Source organism: Nicotiana sylvestris, chromosome 4 (assembly GCF_000393655.2).
Source record: "Nicotiana sylvestris chromosome 4, ASM39365v2, whole genome shotgun sequence".
NCBI classification, from domain to species: domain Eukaryota; kingdom Viridiplantae; phylum Streptophyta; class Magnoliopsida; order Solanales; family Solanaceae; genus Nicotiana; species Nicotiana sylvestris.
In genome coordinates, this window is record NC_091060.1 from 168,653,075 (window position 1) to 168,671,521 (window position 18,447).

Here is an 18,447-nt window from a genome sequence, read left to right on the forward strand (position 1 = left end):
ATCCAAGATGGCCCAACGGCCATGCCAAAGCACAAAAGTATTTGAATCAGTAAACTTCTGGTTTATGATAGAGTGTGCTTCAACTGTACTGATCTTTGAATAATATAAGCCAAAAGATAAAGTTGGTAACTTTTCTACAATGCATTTCTGGCCAGAAATATTCTTTTTAATACAAAGATATTCAACGTTCTTTTTATCTATTGTCTCAACATGACACCCGTTTCGGCGGATATCTATAAAACTCAACAAGTTTCTTTGGGACTTAGAGGAGAACAATGCATTGTCTATAATAAGCCTTCCAGAGCCTTCAATCAAACTTATATTACCAAAAATTGTTGAAACATTTGCTTTTTCCTTATGCAAATAAGAAAAGTATTTCTGATTCTTGAATATGGCATGAGTTGTTCCACTATCAATTATACAAATATCTTCATGATTGGCCTTTGATCCAAATATAATTTGAGGATTATTCATATTTTTCAAAACGACATAAACAAAATAAATATTATAGTAAATATCATTATCAAAGCATAACTTTTACATAACCATATCAACTAATACAAACAACAGAAATTTAAATTTCTACAAATGCATCAGCGATCACATGATTTATTTCTCCTTCTGGGAGTGCAAAGTAATCAGCATCCAAATGCATGAAGTCAACATTATCTTCAGAAATAAAACTTGCTTCAACATTTTTTTCTGTCTTTTTTAGGGAGGCTTGATAAAGCTCAACCAGGTGCATTGGCGTACGACAAGTACGTGACCAATGCCTTTTTCCTCCACATCTATAGCATGCATTTTCTGCATTTGTTGCTTGCACCGTATCATGTTTTTGTTCCTTCATTTTCCACTGTTGGTGGTTAGGAGGGTTCTTTGGTACATTATTATTACCATGATTAAATTTTCTTCCCCGGCCACGGCCATGACCACGACTGGGGCCACGACCTTTTCCACGCTTAGCTTGATGGAAGTTCGTCTCATTCACTTTAGGGAATGAACAAGAACCAGTTGATCGGCTTTTATGGTTTTTCATTAATAGCCCATTATGTTGCTCGGCTACAAGAAGATGTGAGATAAGTTCAGAATACTTTTTGAATCCATCTCTCGATATTGTTGCTGCAGGAGCATATTTGAGGCATGAAAAGTGGTGAAAGTTTTCTCCAACATATCATTATCAGTAATATTATCAATACATAATTTCAATTGGAAAATAATTCTGAACATAGCAGAATTATACTCACTGATAGATTTAAAATCTTATAGCCTTAAATGAGTCCAGTCATAACGTGCATGTGGAAGAACGACCATCTTCAGGTGATCATATCTATCTTTCAAATTATTCCACAGTATGACTGGATCTTTAACAGTAAGATATTCCATTTTCAGGCCCTCATCAAGGTGATGACATAGAAATATCATTGCTTTAGCATGGTCTTGCTTTGATGCCCCATTTTTGTCCTTGATGGTGTCTTCCAGACCCATCGCATCAAGATGGATTTCAGCATCAAGTACCCAAGACATGTAGCTTTTGCCCGATATATCCAAGGCTACAAATTCAAGTTTATAAAGATTTGACATTATTTAGAAAAAGAAAGTTCGTACTTTTGATACTTTCAAAGTATTTGCTCGAGATGGCAGAGTCTCGTGCTGATAACGTGTTATAAAATAACAATTGTAAAGTAAAATAAACTAAAGACAAGTATAGAGAGAAACTAATATATTATTCAACTTTCAAACTGATATCCATAATGAACTGAAATCTCCTCAATTTATAGAAGAAAGGAAGCAACTGCGAGGCTTTTTTTCAGTTGCTTGTAAGCTGTTTGCATGGGCTGCTTGCAACCTGCCTGTTTAATAAGAAGCTGCTGCAAATCATTTTATTGAGTTGCTTGCAACCTGCCTGCATCAGCTGCTTGTAGATAAACTTCAACGTACTAAATAGATAATCTTCTTCAGGAAGATTATCTATAGCGGAGTAATAAATGAACATCCACAATATAATAATTTTATAATACTACTTATTATAATAATAATTTATTTATTTATTTTTTCAAATATTGACACCACTTAAAAAAATGTGTACGCCATTGAAGTTGGTATACATAATATAGAGTATAAATAGTTAGAAGATAGACCTAGGATGTTCGGACATGACTTTTCTGCTAATTAAATTTCTTGAATTAATCATCAAATTAATCTAGCATCATATTTGGACATGCCGAGTTGGATAATATTCATCGGAGATAATTCGATTTGGTCTATAAAACCGACAAATGAACTTGTACCAGATATTTTTTCACCTCTAGGAATCTAAAAGAAAATCATTAGGGTCATAATCTAGTTCTTAAAAAAAATAGGGATCTTTATACAAATAATCGGCTATATTATACATTGATTATATACAATTATACACATGTGATAATAAATTATGTATATATTATACATTCAGCAGCTATTTTTAATTTATGTGATAGGGTGGACGACTATTTGGGTTAATTCTTCTAAACAATACTACTAATACTTTTTGATTTGCAATTCTTACAAGCTCAGGAAATTATCAGACCATTGGGCCAATAGCCCAGCTACCATTGGGCCAATTGAGCCTAACCTAGTTAGACTACTTCTTGAAGATTGGTTGAGCTAATCAGCTTGGGTATATGATGGTCCCATTATTCCAATACATGGAATGTACAAAACTTGTAGAATGACACCAGGTAGCCACTCTATACTATTTAGGAATTAACTATGTGTTTTGAATTTCAATTTTCAGTTCAATTTTTCGAGACAAAAAGTGTCTTGAATTGTGCTGAAATTAAGATTTTTAGTTTAAAATTTCAGGAAAAAATAAGTACTACCTAATTTTTAAATAGCATCCCTGAAAATGACTATCCGTGCACTTATTCCATAAACTTTACTCCATTGCTAATAAAAATAGCTTGGAAATAATCTTCTGCAGTAACTACAAGAATCTCGTAAAGGGAAGTAGAAATGGCGTGGGATAGCCACTTTTTAACAAAGTATTTAGTTTTTATCCAGTATTTTTAATGCTGAGCAAAAAAAGCCACTACTCAATTAAAATTAATACGAAAAGATATTTTTACCCTTTCTCATGAGTGCTGTATAAATATTACGGATATGTGTCTCCTTAATATTTACACTGCACACATAAAGTTAAGTACACCATGTCCTTAACATTTACACTGCACATATGAAGTTAAGGATATGATGTCCTAAAGTTTAACAACAAAAGGTGCAAGTACATGAAACTTTCTCCTTAATATTTACACGACATTCATGAAGTTAAGGATACCATGTCATTAATATTTACACAATACTCATAAAGTTAAGGACACTATGTCCTTAATATTTACACTGCACATATGAAATTAAGGACATAAAGTCCTAAAGTTTAACAACATAAGGTGCAAATACAAGTTAAAGGATATTATGTCATTAATATTTACACTGCATATATGAAGTTAAGGGCGTCATGTCCTTAACATTTACACTGCACATATGAAGTTAAGGACATGATATCCTAAAGTTTAACAACGGAAGGTGTAAATACAAGACACTTTGTCCTTAATATTTATACAGCATTCATGAAATTAAGGACACATGTCCTTAATATTTACACAACACCCATGTCTAGCACAAGAGTATTTTCGTCCTGGCGGGTAAAAATTTATTAAGCACTGGCTAAAGAGTAAATACATTTTGAACAATGGCTAAAAAGTAAAAATATCTCTAATTAGTGGCTAACTGTGCACTTCCCCCTAAAGGGAAAGCAGAAACATAAAATACACACGCCCAATATATTTCAAACTATATTAATTTATTATAACTAAAAGTTAAATTAAAATAACAAAATAAGTAAGTTATTTAATATAATTTAGTGATATATATATATATATATATACACTACTACTACTACTATATATATTACTACTATATATAAATGTGAAAGGGTGTACGAACACCGTTGTGAACAATTGTACTAAAAGTATTGTTAGTTGTACTATAGAACTTGGGCTCATCTTATTGGTGCATGAATTTTCTTGCCTTCTACTATAAACACGTGTATCACAGTACTGTTTGACTCAAAAAATATTGGAACCTTTTTGGACAAACAAATTAAAGAAAATAAAGGGGTGAATCTTAGTTAAATATAATAAATTCCAAATCAATGAGCTAATTCGAAAAGTAGTACATGAGATGAAAAGGAGGTAATCAATCTTATTGAAACTCTTCATTGTGGTTCCCATTAATCAATGGGGGAGGTTATTTTACATATTTTTCTGGAGATTGCTTCGTTCTTTTTTTTTTTTTTTCTTATGAAGATTACATAAGGGAGAGTTAAGGAGAGAGGAAGAAGTCAAGAACCGTGCACTTAACCGAAGGTTTTCCCCTACTATATATAGTCATGGGACCTTTGCTATTCACTTGGTTTGATGCTCTCTTACATTATGTCTGTCCCGGTCGTCCTCTAAACGTCGTTTCTTCTGACTCGACGAGTATCGAGAATGCTGGATGTGGAATAGACCATGTCGTCTTTTGCTGCCTTGCCGCCTGGACAGGATGTTGGTCAGTTTGACCGCAATTGTTAGATTTTGACCAATACAGTTAGTCCCTCCGTCTGTCGGGGTCGTCCCCTGTCGGGCCAGGCAGGCGGATCATGGTTGCTATGAATTCGAGAGAAATCTGACTGCTTGTTCCTTGGTTATGCTTTTTAGGTTTCAAGTGAGATGATGACGCTCTTTCGATATCCTTGGACCATTGCGGCTGTTTCTGAACCGAAACGTCATTTGGTATTGAAGCATCGTTTTATGGTTGCCGCCATTATGACACACGTTCCTAGGGAACCGAAATGTTTCGTGCCTTATCAGATTCGATTGGCAACTCTTGGGTTTCGTGCTTGGGGGATTTATGTCTCTTATAAATAGAAGGAACTCATCATTTGATTGACACACTTTTTTGCCCTTTACATGAAAGAAGTTTGCGAATATACTTTCTTCCTGATACTCCGAATTTTCATTCGCCCCCAGTTGATTGAAAACTTTCATCTTTTTTTTTTCCATTGTCTTTTTGCCATACCATCTTGATAAAATGGCTGGTGATTTTTCTCGCACTAATTTCCCTGTCACAATTTCGGCGCAGGAAAATGTTGCTCTGACCACCGGAGGAGTAGAAGTGGTAGAAGATGAGGAGGTTCCGTCGGTAGCCGAGATTTTGCCTCGTCCTGGGAGAGAATGGACCGACTTCTGCTGTCGTACCGGGGTGGAGCAGAAACCTGTCCCCTCCGTTATAAAAGAAGAAGAGATTGCAAAGTTGAAAGCTAGGTAGGGAATCCCCAGTTGCATTGACATGCGGCCGGCGGTAGGGAACGACATAGTCCATTTTGGATGCCCCGGGTACTGCGTGTTCTACGCCTACCCCTTTTTTATTGGGTACACACTTCCTCCCCCTTTTCTGGTGGTAGATTTCTGCCGTTTTTATGAGGTATGCCCTGCCCAACTTTCGCCGTACCTGTACAAGATGTTCCTTATGTTGCTCAAGTTTGCGGAACTCGCCGATCGTGAGATCACTTTGGATCACATGCTATATATCTTCTCCCCTCAACTCATTCGCGACACGATGATTCACATGCTTCCTCGGGGATCGAAGAGTCTGGTGGTGAAGATGGATGATAGGGCTAACCGTCGTTTCTACGAGAATTATTTCTATGTGCGGACTGAGCACATTGTGGCGGATCCAATGGGGTTCCATGAGAAGTGGAACTTTGCGCGTAGGTTTCTTATGTTTTTAGTCGGTGAGATGCCCGACCACTTTCTGTTACAGTACTAAACCCTGTTATGTCTCTGCAGCCAAGAAATTTCCCCCTCCATCTGTCGAAGGTATCCGCGAGTGGGTGGGTGCCATCCTTCCCCATACGGTGGGGGTTCGCACATGGTCGATCTTTTATGAAAAATTTGGACGCAGGCCCCTTACAGGTGAGATGTCATTTCTGTTTGCTATTTTTGCTCTCCTTTTGCTTAGTTTCTTATGTGTTGTTTGTCGATGCCATGGAGAGTGCTGGAGAGCGAGGGCTCCTTCATTAGCTTTTCGTCAGTTGGCATTATCTGCTCGCCCTGCTGTAGCACCTACCGCTCGGCCTTCATCGAGGGCTGTTTTAGTTGAGTCTGCGGCTGTGGTTATTCTTGCAGAGGCCACTTCTCAAACTGAGGTCCCGACTCGTGTCGCTCATCTGATGGGTGAATCTCCCCGTGCTAAGGAAGAAGAAGGGCCATCCAAGAGGCGGCGAGTGGAATTCGAGACAACCCCTCCAACTGTAATACACCTGGACGACTCTCCCTTGATAGTATCTAGGGCAAGGATTGATACCGCTCCGCCCGTAGAAATGGAGCTAGCCATCGTATCTGCCCCCTCGACGGAGATTCCTTCCACTGTCGTTGATCAGCAACCTGTCGTGATGAGGGGTCAGATTTCTGAGGCTGCTGTTGTGGTTTCGGACGTACCCTCGTCCTCCATACCTGGTCGTGCTTCCTCCTCAGCCGTTGAAAGAGGAAAAGGCGTTGTGGTCGACGACTATGAATCCGAGTCGGACCTCGAACCTGATGATATTAGGATATTTGAGGAGGGTATTACCCACTCGATGGTTCATGCAGGAGGCCCGACCCGTATTCTCGAGATCTCTTCGGATGTTAATCTCCTAGGGGACACGGAGGATTTGGTGTCGCAGTTCGACATTTTGTGCTCTGCTACCAAGGACGAGGCTCTCTGGAACGTTCCTGATAGCGCCTTGATGAATGAAGTGGCCGCTATGGGCCTGAGGGTACGTTACACTTTTCTTTTATGCTTTTCTCGTTTTTCTTGGTGATATGGCTTTAACCCATCTTCTCGTTTTTCAGATGTACATGGTGGAAGTGGAGAGTATGCGCAGGGCCGACATTCGGGCCAAGATTTTCTTGAAGATGTTGGAGAAGTATCGACGCTATCGCAACAAGTGTCGTGAGATGCACGAGCAACTGAGGGAGAATCCCGGTGCTCGATCCCTCGGCGAGGAATTGGAGAAGAGAGACCAGCAGTTGATCTTTCTCGCCAAATATATAAATGTGAAAGGGTGTATGAACACCGTTGTGAACAATTGTACTAAAAGTATTGTTAGTTGTACTATAGAACTTGGGCTCATCTTATTGGTGCATGAATTTTCTTGCCTTCTACTATAAACACGTGTATCACAATACTGTTTGACTCAAAAGATATTGGAACCTTTTTGGACAAATCAATTAAAGAAAATGAAGGGGTAAATCTTAGTTAAACATAATAAATTCCAGATCAATGAGCTAATTGGAAAAGTAGTACGTGAGATGAAAAGGAGGTAATCAATCTTATTGAAACTCTTCATTGTGATTCCCATTAATCAATGGGGAGGTTGTTTTACATGTTTTTCTGGAGATTGCTTCGTTTTTTTTTTCTCTTATGAAGATTACATAAGGGAGAATTAAGGAGAGAGGAAGAAGTCAAGAACCGTCCTCTTAACCGAAGGTTTTCCCCTACTATATATAGTCATGGGACCTTTGCTATTCACTTGATCCGATGCTTTCTTACATTATGTCTGTCTTGGTCGTCCTCTAAACGTCGTTTCCTCTGACTCGACGGGTATCGAGAGTGCTGGATGTAGAATAGACCATGTCGTCTTTCGCTGCCTTGCCGCCTGGACGGGATGTTGGTCAACTTGACCGCAACGGTCAGATTTTGACCAATACAATTACTGTTTTAGCAAACCAGCTGTACTCTTCATTTTCTCCCCCAAATGGACCGAGCTGTTTTTTTTTGTCCTGTCCCTTTGCTTCTCTCGAGTATTGGGCAAAATTTGGCATCCATACTTTGTTAATCTGTCTTGGCGTGTACCCTAATTGTGGGTTTCTTAGTGTGTGAGTTCGTGGAGAATGGCACGGAGTAAAACCTGCTTAGGAAACATGATACACCTCAATTCCATGGTTCAATGGATATCGAATTGCACTGGAAGTGGCCTCTGCTCTCGCCTTCCTTCACAATTTCAAGACAGATACGAAATTCTTCATCATTATCTAAAGCCCCAAAACATATTGCTTGTTTTGTCAGCAACATTAGTTATGTTGGCCTCTCGATCGTGATCTTGGTTTCCTCATGGTGACCGTGTAAGTATTTGATTCTATTTCTTTAGAGATTATTCAGTTAGAATTCATCCTGCCTCTGAAATTCCCTTGCGTTTGTATTTTATTTTTCTTTTTACCTCAGTGTTGATGATTTTGGATATTTGATTTATATATATCATATATATGTTATTTTTGCTTTCTTGGTCGATTCTGTATATGTATGTCTTTATTTGCTCAAATGCCTATATGAAAATTTTCTGCTAAGGTGCGCATGCAAACCGCTACTCGTTGAGCATACAAAATTTTCTCCTGAATCAAATATAGTATAGTACTTGATAAGAAAGGATTTTGAAAAACATCTGAGCATTGTGAGCTCTCCTTATCGTCTGTAGAACCAACATAGAGAGGTTGATTATTGCACAATCAAATTTTCATCTCAACGGTGCTGCATGGGATGAATTTTTATGTCATTTTATTTTATATCTTTTTGACTCTTTTGGTGTTCGTAGAGATTCAGATGCTAATATTGATTTTGTACAAACAGAAATTCCAAATAGAAGGTGATTTTCTGTGCAAAGAGATTAAATTGTTCAGATTATGGATTTACGTATATTCAATCTTTAAGAGTTGTTTAAAAATTACAGTTGGAAACTGCCTTGGAGAAACTATGATGTTTCCGTATTAAATGCTTCTCTCCGCTTTATTGTGACTAAAGGTGCTGATCTTACTTTAATATTTTTGTATCTGGAATTCCAAATATAAGTTACTTTGCACCGGCATATATATATATATATATATATATATATATATATATATATATATATATATATATATATATAGTATTGGTGCAAATATTCACATTAAAATTTTACCCCCTCCGCCCCTCACAGCGTCACTCCTCCAAAATCACAAAAGCTGAAACAGTGACAGTGCTGCCTTCAAAATCTTCAACAATGGGCGAAGAATCAGAATCAGAATCTCCATCTCAACCCAACCCTAACACCACCACCTACCTAACCAATGTACCCCGCCAAACTCATTCACCCCCCTCCAAACTCCCTTCTCGGCCCAGAAAAATTCGCAAACTTTCCAACACTACAGATTCCCACAATAATTCCGTACCAAGAATCGTCCCTTGTTCACTTTCATCGAAAGGTGAACTAGAATCAGCCATTAACTACCTCAAATCCTCCGACCCATTACTTATCCCATTAATACAAACTTACCCACTTCCCATTCTTGAACTTTCTCAACCCCCTTTTCTTGCCTTGACAAAAAGCATTCTTTTTCAGCAATTAGCTTTGAAAGCTGGTTCCTCAATTTATTCTCGATTAATCTCTCTTTGTGGTGGTGAGTGTAATATAAGTCCAGATATTGTTTTAGGATTAACCCCACAACAGCTTCGTCAAATTGGGATATCTGCTAGAAAAGCAAGTTATTTACATGACCTAGCAAGGAAGTATCAAAATGGGATTTTGTCTGATAAGTCAATTGTGGAAATGGATGATAAGTCCCTTTTTGCTATGCTTACTATGGTCAATGGAGTGGGGCCTTGGTCAGTTCATATGTTTATGATATTTTCGTTGCATAGTCCGGATGTTTTGCCAATACATGATCTTGGTATTAGAAAGGGAGTTCAAATGTTATATGGGCTTGAGGATCTTCCTAGGCCTTCGCAAATGGATCAGTTGTGTGAGAAGTGGAAGCCTTATAGATCGGTTGCTTCTTGGTATATTTGGAGGTTTGTAGAGGCAAAGGGGGCGAATTCGAAAGCAACTATTGTGGCGAATTCTGATGTTAGTTTGCAGCTACAGCAGCAAATGTTGCCAATGCAGCAGCAACAGCAACATCAGCATTTCTTGGATCCTCTTAATGGGATTCTTAATGTTGGGTATGTTTCCTTTTGATTCTAGTTTGCCAGTAACTGTGCAGTAATTGTTTCCAAGAATGTTTCATTACCGTCAAATTAGTAGGAAATGATGGTTATCCGTGGGTGAAAGTTGATTGATTACTTTTGCTTAGCTGAGATGAATGTACCGTTAACCTATATGACAATGTGAGAGTGTTGATGCCCCGTGGGCACACTGTAACTTCGGGGAACCAAAATTTTGCTCAGGAACTTGATGATCAGTGAGTAAAATTTCTAGAATGGATGGAATTAAAGTTTTTAGGCAGTCTATATATATAAAACTTATCGAGATATCCATTGTATCAAACACATATTGAGATTTGAGGTAGCCTTATAGGGGGACAATTGATATGAGGGTTGGAGTGTGATCTTAAATATAATGATAGCATTGTGACCCTATAGTAGAAGCTCGGAACAGACTTGTGTCAAATTAAAGCACATAATGAGCAAGAGCATTAATGCATAATATCTTCTCTAAGGCCACAGTACCTCAATATTGAAGCTATTAAGTTTTCAAGCAGCATATACAAGTTTGTATGCGTTTCTTTGAGCTTCTAGTTCAGAAACTTTTACATGACATGGCTTGTAGATTCACCTGTCTTCTATGGATTGGAAGTCAAATGTGCTTAATAGAATCATCGGCTTAATTGCCGTCATGCAATGATTTTGAATCTTCTCTAGTGTTTAGCTGGTTTCTGCTTAGATGTTTAAGAATCTTCTTCCATGTTTTCCCTTCTCTTTTCAGGTAAAACTTGTCCTTCACAATATTGTAGTTACACAGTAGTTAGATTAATCTCAAGGTAGTTCTGCTTTGTTAGTCAAAAGCTTAAAAAAGAAAAGAAAAAGTAGGAAAAAAGTGATAACATCAATTTTGTTCCATCGAATCTGAGCGGATCTACGTGCTGTTTCCTTGGTTACTCGGTTAACAATTCAAAGCTAAAATCACATGTCGTATCTTGGTAGGATCTTAGTTATCATTCATATGTCTAAGGCTTTCATATGAAAGGAGGAATAAGAAAACTTCTAAGTTGCTCCTACACGACAGTTTAGGTGCCGCGCCCGTGTCGACACGACACTAGTATGGGTGTGGGTATGGGATCTGTACCGGATCTAGTCAAACAATTTTGGGTACTTTGACCACGACGGACGGAAAAATTAGATGCGAGATACAATTTGATTCCCGAAATCAAAATCAAAGCTAGAGTAAATTTGAAGAAAATAGCATACCTTATCTAGGAAATCAATCATTTACTTATCTTATTTACAACTTAAGAATAATAAAAAAATCCTCACTTTACAAGCTATATGTAAGTACTCCACAAAATTTCTCATAATTTAGAGATTTTATTTATTTATTTATTTTGTTTTTAGCCGGATTCCCCCACCCGTATATGTATTAGGATCCGTATCCCCAAATCTTAGAATTTACATCTTAAAAGATTTGACCTCTAGATACGCACCCGTGTCGGACACCCGCACCAGTGTCCGAGCAACATAACTTACGGCATTTTAATAAACCAAAAGAAGAGGGGATATTTTGTTCCTATTATGTAAGGAGAGGAGAACAAAAGGAAATTGAACTAAAAAGAATTTGGCGATGAGTTTCCTTGCATATAACTGCTAAGATCCATTGGCTTTGGCATTTAGGTTGATGTTTGGTGTTGCATTTTTCTTGGTTAACAAATCCAAGAGTAGCCTTATTGACTTGACCTTTGTCATTCATTTCTATCTACAATCTATGTGAATAAGAACCCACGCGATTCACATGTGATTTCCATTAGTAAAGAATGAGACTGTGACCTTAATCTGTTTGGGATCTTCCTCCAAACTAGTGCGGGACCAAGTTTATTCTTTAATAATAGTCATTTCAACTTTTCATCACCCTCCTGGAACCACAATAATGAGCTGTATAGACTTAACAGCCAAGATCTTTTGCCAATTTTCCGTTTTTCTTTTTCTTCCTTCCCGAAAACCTTCTCTGATTTAAGGCGCTAGTTCATAAAAATATATTACTTCGTCAGTGGAAAAAAAGGTGCTAATTGCTCTGATCCCTTTTAGTAGACAACTTTGCCATGAATTCTAGTGACTCCAATATTGCATCTCATTACTTATGAAATCATTTTAACTATGCTCTTGACTCAGCAAAATGTCTCAGAAAATTTTGCATATCATACCCCATGCTATTTGGTGGGGACTGTTGGACAGAAAGGAACAACAATAACTTTGGAATTCAACCTAGAATATCCTAGGAATAAGCACCCGGAATCTCTTTGGAATATCTTCCTCCGATAAGGTTGGATGAAGTACCAAAGAAGCCCTAAAAAGAGCAGCCCAGTGCACAAAGCATCCCCATTCACGTAGAGTCCGGGGAAGGGACGCACCCCAAGGGTGAGATATAGACAGCCTACCCTAATACAAGCATGCCTATCCTAAGTACCTAAGAAGCCTAATGCTCCCTTATTTAAATGAAAAAATATGTTGGTAATTATCAGCTGCAAATGCTAGGTAACACCGAGTAACTTAGCTGATGAGATATAAAGTTTTTGCACAGTTACTCCCATAGCACAAATTTACCAAATTACGCTAGTAGTCATTTGGCATGCTATCATGCCTTGTTAAATAGAGACTACTTATTAAACAAAAAAAGTTTCTCTTGCATCAAGTTCCTACTTTCTGTAGGAAACATCTTTTCTTGCCTTTATGAGTTTAAAGTTGTTGCTAATCTTGCCTTATATCACGTCTATCTTTGCCTTGCTATGTGTTTCTCATTTATGTATAGCCTGTGTTCTCTTGTTTATGCTGTTAAAATTACCCTTGAGTATTTCAGTGACTTCAGTGCGATGTGAAGAGTTCATTTTTTTAAGAAACATCAATGTATATGTAAAAAGTCACTAAAATTCTTACATAAACCAAGTTTTGAACCTACAAATGCAAGAGCGTAATGGATAAGTGGTGAGAACATAAATACTGAACCCATCAAATTATATCACGAATTTGCCTCTCACGTTGGTATTATCTAGGGTGAGATTAGTTGCCTCTCTCTCCAGTTTTCCCTTGGTACAGATTCATTCTAGCCTTTCAAGCTTCTTGTAGCTACAACAACATTATTTTCTTGTTTGCTAATCATGAAATGATCAAATACAGGGCATGTGCATGGGGACAGTAAGTGAAGGCAGAGAGTTGTCAGTTGGCTGTGTGAGTTTTTTGGGGTCGCAAATAGCTACAATTTTAGCCACAGGTTATCAAGCTGAGAACATTGTAAATTCACTTTGTAACTTCAGCAAGAACTTTTGTTGCGACTCATCTTTTTTTGACAGAGGAAGGACACTTTGGAACTGTCTTGGAACATATTATATCACCTCAGGAAAAGAAAAAGAAAAAGCAAGAGAAGAGTTAACCAGTTGGTACAAATCTCCCATGTTGGTTTTGAGAATTAAAGAGAATATTCTTGGTTTCAGCATTGCATAACAAAAGTAATTCTGATCTTATTAATTGGCTGATTTTTCCAGAGACAATACTGATATCTGGTAAAATGGAATAATAATTGGAAAACTGCAGGTACTGTCTTATGTAGAAGTAAATATAATAATGTTTGTTGTCAATTGGTTTAGAAGTCTCATTTGTAATCTTATGTACTAACCGTTTCATTAATTCCTAGTGCTAACTGGCTTAGAGAGAAGTGGATATTCGTTTTACTGAAGTTGACTTCTAGCCTGTTTAGCCAAGCTGGAGAAATCAGCTAATTTTGAGAAGTGCTTTTTTCAAAAGTGCTTTTGAAAAAAGTACTTTTGGAGAGAAGCAATTTGTGTTTGGCTAATCAGTCTGAAAAGCACTTTTGAGAAATAATTTGTGTTTGGCCAAGCTTTTTAGAAAGTGCTTTTAAGTGTCAAATTACGAATAAGGACATGAATAGATTTACTTAATAATTAATATTATAAGTAAATAAATAATATCAAAATTTTGTTATTACATGCAATAATTAAAAAAATTCATTTTATTTAAGTAAAATATGAAAATAAAATTTAAAAGTACTTAATTCTTTTAATATAAGTTAAATATATTAAAATTCCTTCAACAAATATAAAAGCATTCACCCCTAAAGTCACTATATATTAGAAAGTTTTTCTAAAAATAAGAAGAAATATTTATAAATTAATATCCTAAGTATTAGGTTTAAGGGTTATTTTGGTATATACTATATTTTGTTAAGGGTATTTTAGGTAAGAAGAAAAGCCAAAACTGCTTCTACTTTTGCTTTTGGAAAGAAGTTACTTTTTTCTGCTTCTCTGAAACTGCTTCTGCTTCTTCCCAAAAGCACTTTTTTCCCAAATAAGCTTGGCCAAACACCTCAAATTAGGAAAAAAAAGTACTTTTTTCCCCTTGAGAAGCTTGGCCAAACAGGCTAGAATCATTGGAATATTCAGTTTGACAAACGTGACAGATATTGTACAGGACTAGTATAGGATAAGTTATGCATGAATTAGTAACGCAGAGATCAATAATATAAGGATGTTCTTGTTGCATGTTTGGTTTGATGTTATAAAAATTTATATGATGTGTAATCTAAAATATGTTTTACTTTTTTGAACAAAATAAAAATACTGCGGGAGTTAGTTTTTGTCATATTGATGTCTTCAGTTCATATATTACTAACCTAAACAGCTACTACTATTACACCTATCCTAAACAAATTGTAGTCCGATATATAAGTGAATATTTACTGTTCATGTTTTATTTAAATTCATTTCAGGCAAAAGTTGGACCATTTATTTATTTCTGTATGTCATCCTAACGACATTCTTACACATCCAACATGCTAAGCTTCTTTGTGTCGTTCTAGTTTTATGATATGTCCCGAAGGTACCTGCAAACAAAAATATCTAAAATATAATTTGTGCATACATAGAAATATCATATTATAAATCATTGATGAAGCAACACCACAACAACAACAACAACAATAATAACCCAGTGGAATCTCACAAGTGGTGTCGTGTCTGGGGACAGCGACAGAGCCAAGAATTTAAACCTTATGGGTTCTGGATTTTAGAACGTCGATTTCACGTGCTAATGGTTGCGTTTTAAATTTTATATTTGTACGTATTCAATAAAATTTTTAATATAAATACACTATTTAACTAAAAGCTATGGAGTTCGGTCGAACCCATAGCTCGACTTCTGCCTCCGCCCCTATCTGGGGAGGACAGTGTGTATGCAAACCTTACCTCTACCCTAAAGAGCTAGAAAAGTTGTTTTCGATAGACCCTCGGTTCCACACAAATCAATACTAATAGATGATAGATATGCGGAAATTTGTCCGAACTTCTGAAAACGGTATCCTCGCGCAGATTCAAATTCCCATTAAGTGAAAACTAACGTTTCTTAGACGATTAGTGATGTACAAATTTCTAAGTAATCTAGTGTAAGAAAGTTTTTATATTATTGTATAAAAATTAAGTAATGTATCAGACGAGGAAACGTTTACGGATATTGCAGCTGAAGCTGGAGTCGATATCTCGCCCCTCGATAATAACGTCGTATTTTAGCATAATAAGACATGAAATTGACGAGGCTATTGATGTATAAATCAGAATATGCGAAATATATCCTCTAAATTCCTCTTATCAACAGAAATCATCAAAAACCTCTCGATCAAACTTTTTTAAAAAATTCCTAATTGTATCTTAATCTTAATAGTTAATACGTAGTATAAATAACAACATGCATGTAAAACTTCTTGCTCATACAAAATTTAACATACTTAGATTATAGCCATGAACTATGAAAATTATGGCCCTTGTTTTCCTGACCAACCTGTGGTTGATCTTTATCTTCCAATATGGGCTAAACTTCCAGCTTTTAAATCCAAACCAGCTTTTATTTGGGCTGAAGATGGCCCAATTCAACGTTCATTCCTCACTTATGAGCAATTAAACAGTTCAGTTCAATGCATTTCCTCTGAATTGTTGCTTAGTTTAAGAAGAAATGATACTGTTCTTGTTTTATGCTCTCCTGGACTTGAATTGGTTGAAATTATTTTTGGGTGTCAAAGAGCTGGCCTTTTAGCCATTCCTATTAGTCCTCCTCACCTATCTTTTTGCAATGAAAATTATCACCATTTTCTTAGAGTTGTGTCTCAAACAAAACCAAAAGTTGCTATAGCATCAAGTGATTACATTAGACATGTTAATAAGTATGTCGCGAGCTCTAGTAATAAGAAATTGTCCGAGGCTTTACAGATGCTTCGATGGATTTCAACCGATGATTTAAAGGGCAAGAAAATGAAAATGCAATTGGAAAATGTGACTTGTGATGGTAATAGTTATAATGGTTGCAGAACTGATGATGTGTACTTGATTCAGTACACATCAGGTGCAACTGCAATTCCTAAGCCTGTTTTAGTGACTGCAGGCTCAGCGGCTCATAATGTTAGAGTCGCGAGGAAAGCTTATGATTTTGGTCCGAATACAGTTGTTGTCTCGTGGTTACCTCAGTACCATGATTGTGGACTCATGTTCCTATTATTGACAATTGTATCAGGGGCAACATGTGTGTTGACATCCCCGAATGCATTTGTCAATCGTCCTAGGATTTGGCTTGAATTGATTTCGGCGTTTAAGGCAACTTGTACTCCAGTTCCTTCTTTTGCCTTACCACTTGTGTTGAAACGTGGTCATGTTGAGACGACTGAGACAGGAACTGTTAATTCTATTAGTATGTTGAGCTTGAAGAATTTGATCATCGTTAACGAGCCAATTTATAACTCTTGTGTTGAGGAATTTGTTGAAGTTTTTAAGCCTCTTGGGCTAAATCCTTTGGCAATTTCTCCCTCTTATGGCTTAGCTGAAAATGGCACATTTGTGTCAACATCATGGAGATGTAATAATGGTGACAACTTTTGGACTTTTCCAACTTACAATAAGCTGTTACCAAGTGCTAGACTAGATGAAGATGTAGATATTGAAATTCTAGTTGTGAATGAAGAAACAAATGAACTAGTAGAAGATGGAGTTGAAGGAGAAATATGGATTTCATCTCCTAGTAATGCTATTGGATATTTAGGACATCCATCTTTAACTCAAGAAGTGTTCAATGCTAGACTAAAAAATAAGGCGGGCAAATGCTATGTCCAAACGGGTGATAGAGGAGTTGTAAAAGGAGAACAGAGATTTTTATACGTGACAGGTCGATGTTCTGATGTTATTAAACTCCCAAATGGACAAGAAATACATCCACATTATTTGGAGACAACAGCTTATAATAGTTGTCCTCATCTCCTACGAGGTGGTTGTCTTGCAGCATTCGAAATGTCTGAATCTGAATACAGAACAATAGTAGTTGTCGCAGAGGTGCAGAGCAAGGGTGAAAGAGAGAGTGTGTTTTTGAAGCAAATATGTGAAGGAATAAGGAAAGGAGTAATGAAAGAAGAGGGTGTTGAAATTGGACAAGTGGTACTTGTTAAAGTTGGAAGTGTACCAAAGACTACTTCTGGGAAAATACAAAGATGGCTTACTAAGTATAGGTTTGTTAAGTCACAAATGAATATTATCATGCAAATGAAGTTTGATAATAGTGGTAATGTTCAAAGTACAGTTGAAAAAATGATGCAAATTAGTGGAAAAAAAGAGACTAAAAAGGGAAAGAATGTGATTAGGGTAGAAGAAGAAGAAGGGATGTCATTTGCTCCTCCTCCAAGTGCTTCAAAGACTTTGCTATCTTCTCTTTAATAATTTTAGTTAGAGGTTTTGTTCAGAAACTCTCTGAACGTTAGTATAATATTAGACTGTATGATCCAAGTTTTGTGATATTATTATGAATAATGTGCATGATCTTTTTGCAGAAGATCGATGATCACGCCCAACTATGCCTTATAAAAAGAACAATGCGTACGTTGCAAATATAATCCGAGTATTACGCCCAGGGTCAAATCCACAGAAAGTTAACCTATCAATCACAATCTTTAGACCCACTAAACTCTTGAGAACCAATTTCCCAAACTTTTGAATCACAGTTGATGGTGCCTTCAATAACTAAAATTGCAATTAAATAAACAGCTGTAAACTAAGGATGCTAATGTTGTAAACAATAATGAGAAAGCGCTAAGGTAATGACTTCCCCTATTGATGGAATCCCTTTTGTTTATGCTTCATACAAATTGACCAACACACCTCTATCAATCATAAACACTTTTCTTACCGTAAATCTCTCCCGAGTAATCACAGTAATATACTATTGCACTCTCCCGAGATACACTAGCTAGCTTTAATTAACACAGTTCACTTAAGATTACACCCAAGGCTTCGTTATCCCTAATCCCGCCTTTAAACCCGCTGTTATAGATCCCTCTTATACTTTGGGACTGGTGTTGTTCAACAATAACCTAAATATGCACTCTCT

The 18,447-nt window shown here is 36.8% G+C and overlaps 3 protein-coding genes across 3 annotated transcripts; 2 read left to right on the plus strand and 1 right to left on the minus strand.

Moving 5' to 3' along the window:
- Positions 1-574: 574 nt before the first annotated feature.
- Positions 575-1,581, minus strand: LOC138890503 (uncharacterized). The gene is made up of 2 exons (XM_070173894.1): positions 1,290-1,581; positions 575-1,059 (listed from the first exon to the last, which is right to left on the minus strand). The coding sequence occupies exons 1-2, from the start codon at positions 1,579-1,581 to the stop codon at positions 575-577; spliced, it is 777 nt and encodes a 258-aa protein (XP_070029995.1).
- Positions 1,582-9,016: 7,435 nt separating this feature from the next.
- On the plus strand, positions 9,017-13,729 carry LOC104247302 (DNA-3-methyladenine glycosylase 1-like). Its single transcript, XM_009803267.2, has 2 exons — positions 9,017-10,032; positions 13,195-13,729. Exons 1-2 carry the CDS (start codon positions 9,095-9,097, stop codon positions 13,214-13,216), a joined length of 960 nt encoding a protein of 319 aa, XP_009801569.1. The 5' UTR covers positions 9,017-9,094; the 3' UTR covers positions 13,217-13,729.
- A 2,095-nt stretch (positions 13,730-15,824) lies between these two features.
- On the plus strand, positions 15,825-17,777 carry LOC104247304 (uncharacterized). The gene has a single exon (XM_009803268.1). The coding sequence runs from the start codon at positions 15,825-15,827 to the stop codon at positions 17,775-17,777; it is 1,953 nt and encodes a 650-aa protein (XP_009801570.1).
- The last annotated feature ends 670 nt before the right edge of the window (positions 17,778-18,447 follow it).

Excerpts from the sequence above, each read along its gene's own strand:
- LOC138890503 (XM_070173894.1), bottom strand. The coding sequence starts at position 1,581 with ATGTCAAATCTTTATAAACTTGAATTTGTAGCCTTGGATATATCGGGC. Across the intron at positions 1,060-1,289 it reads GGTCGTTCTTCCACATGCAC|CCGAGCAACATAATGGGCTA; the intron begins GTTATGACTGGA and ends ATCTTCTTGTAG.
- LOC104247302 (XM_009803267.2), top strand. The coding sequence starts at position 9,095 with ATGGGCGAAGAATCAGAATCAGAATCTCCATCTCAACCCAACCCTAAC. Across the intron at positions 10,033-13,194 it reads AATGGGATTCTTAATGTTGG|GGCATGTGCATGGGGACAGT; the intron begins GTATGTTTCCTT and ends GATCAAATACAG.
- LOC104247304 (XM_009803268.1), top strand. The coding sequence starts at position 15,825 with ATGAACTATGAAAATTATGGCCCTTGTTTTCCTGACCAACCTGTGGTT.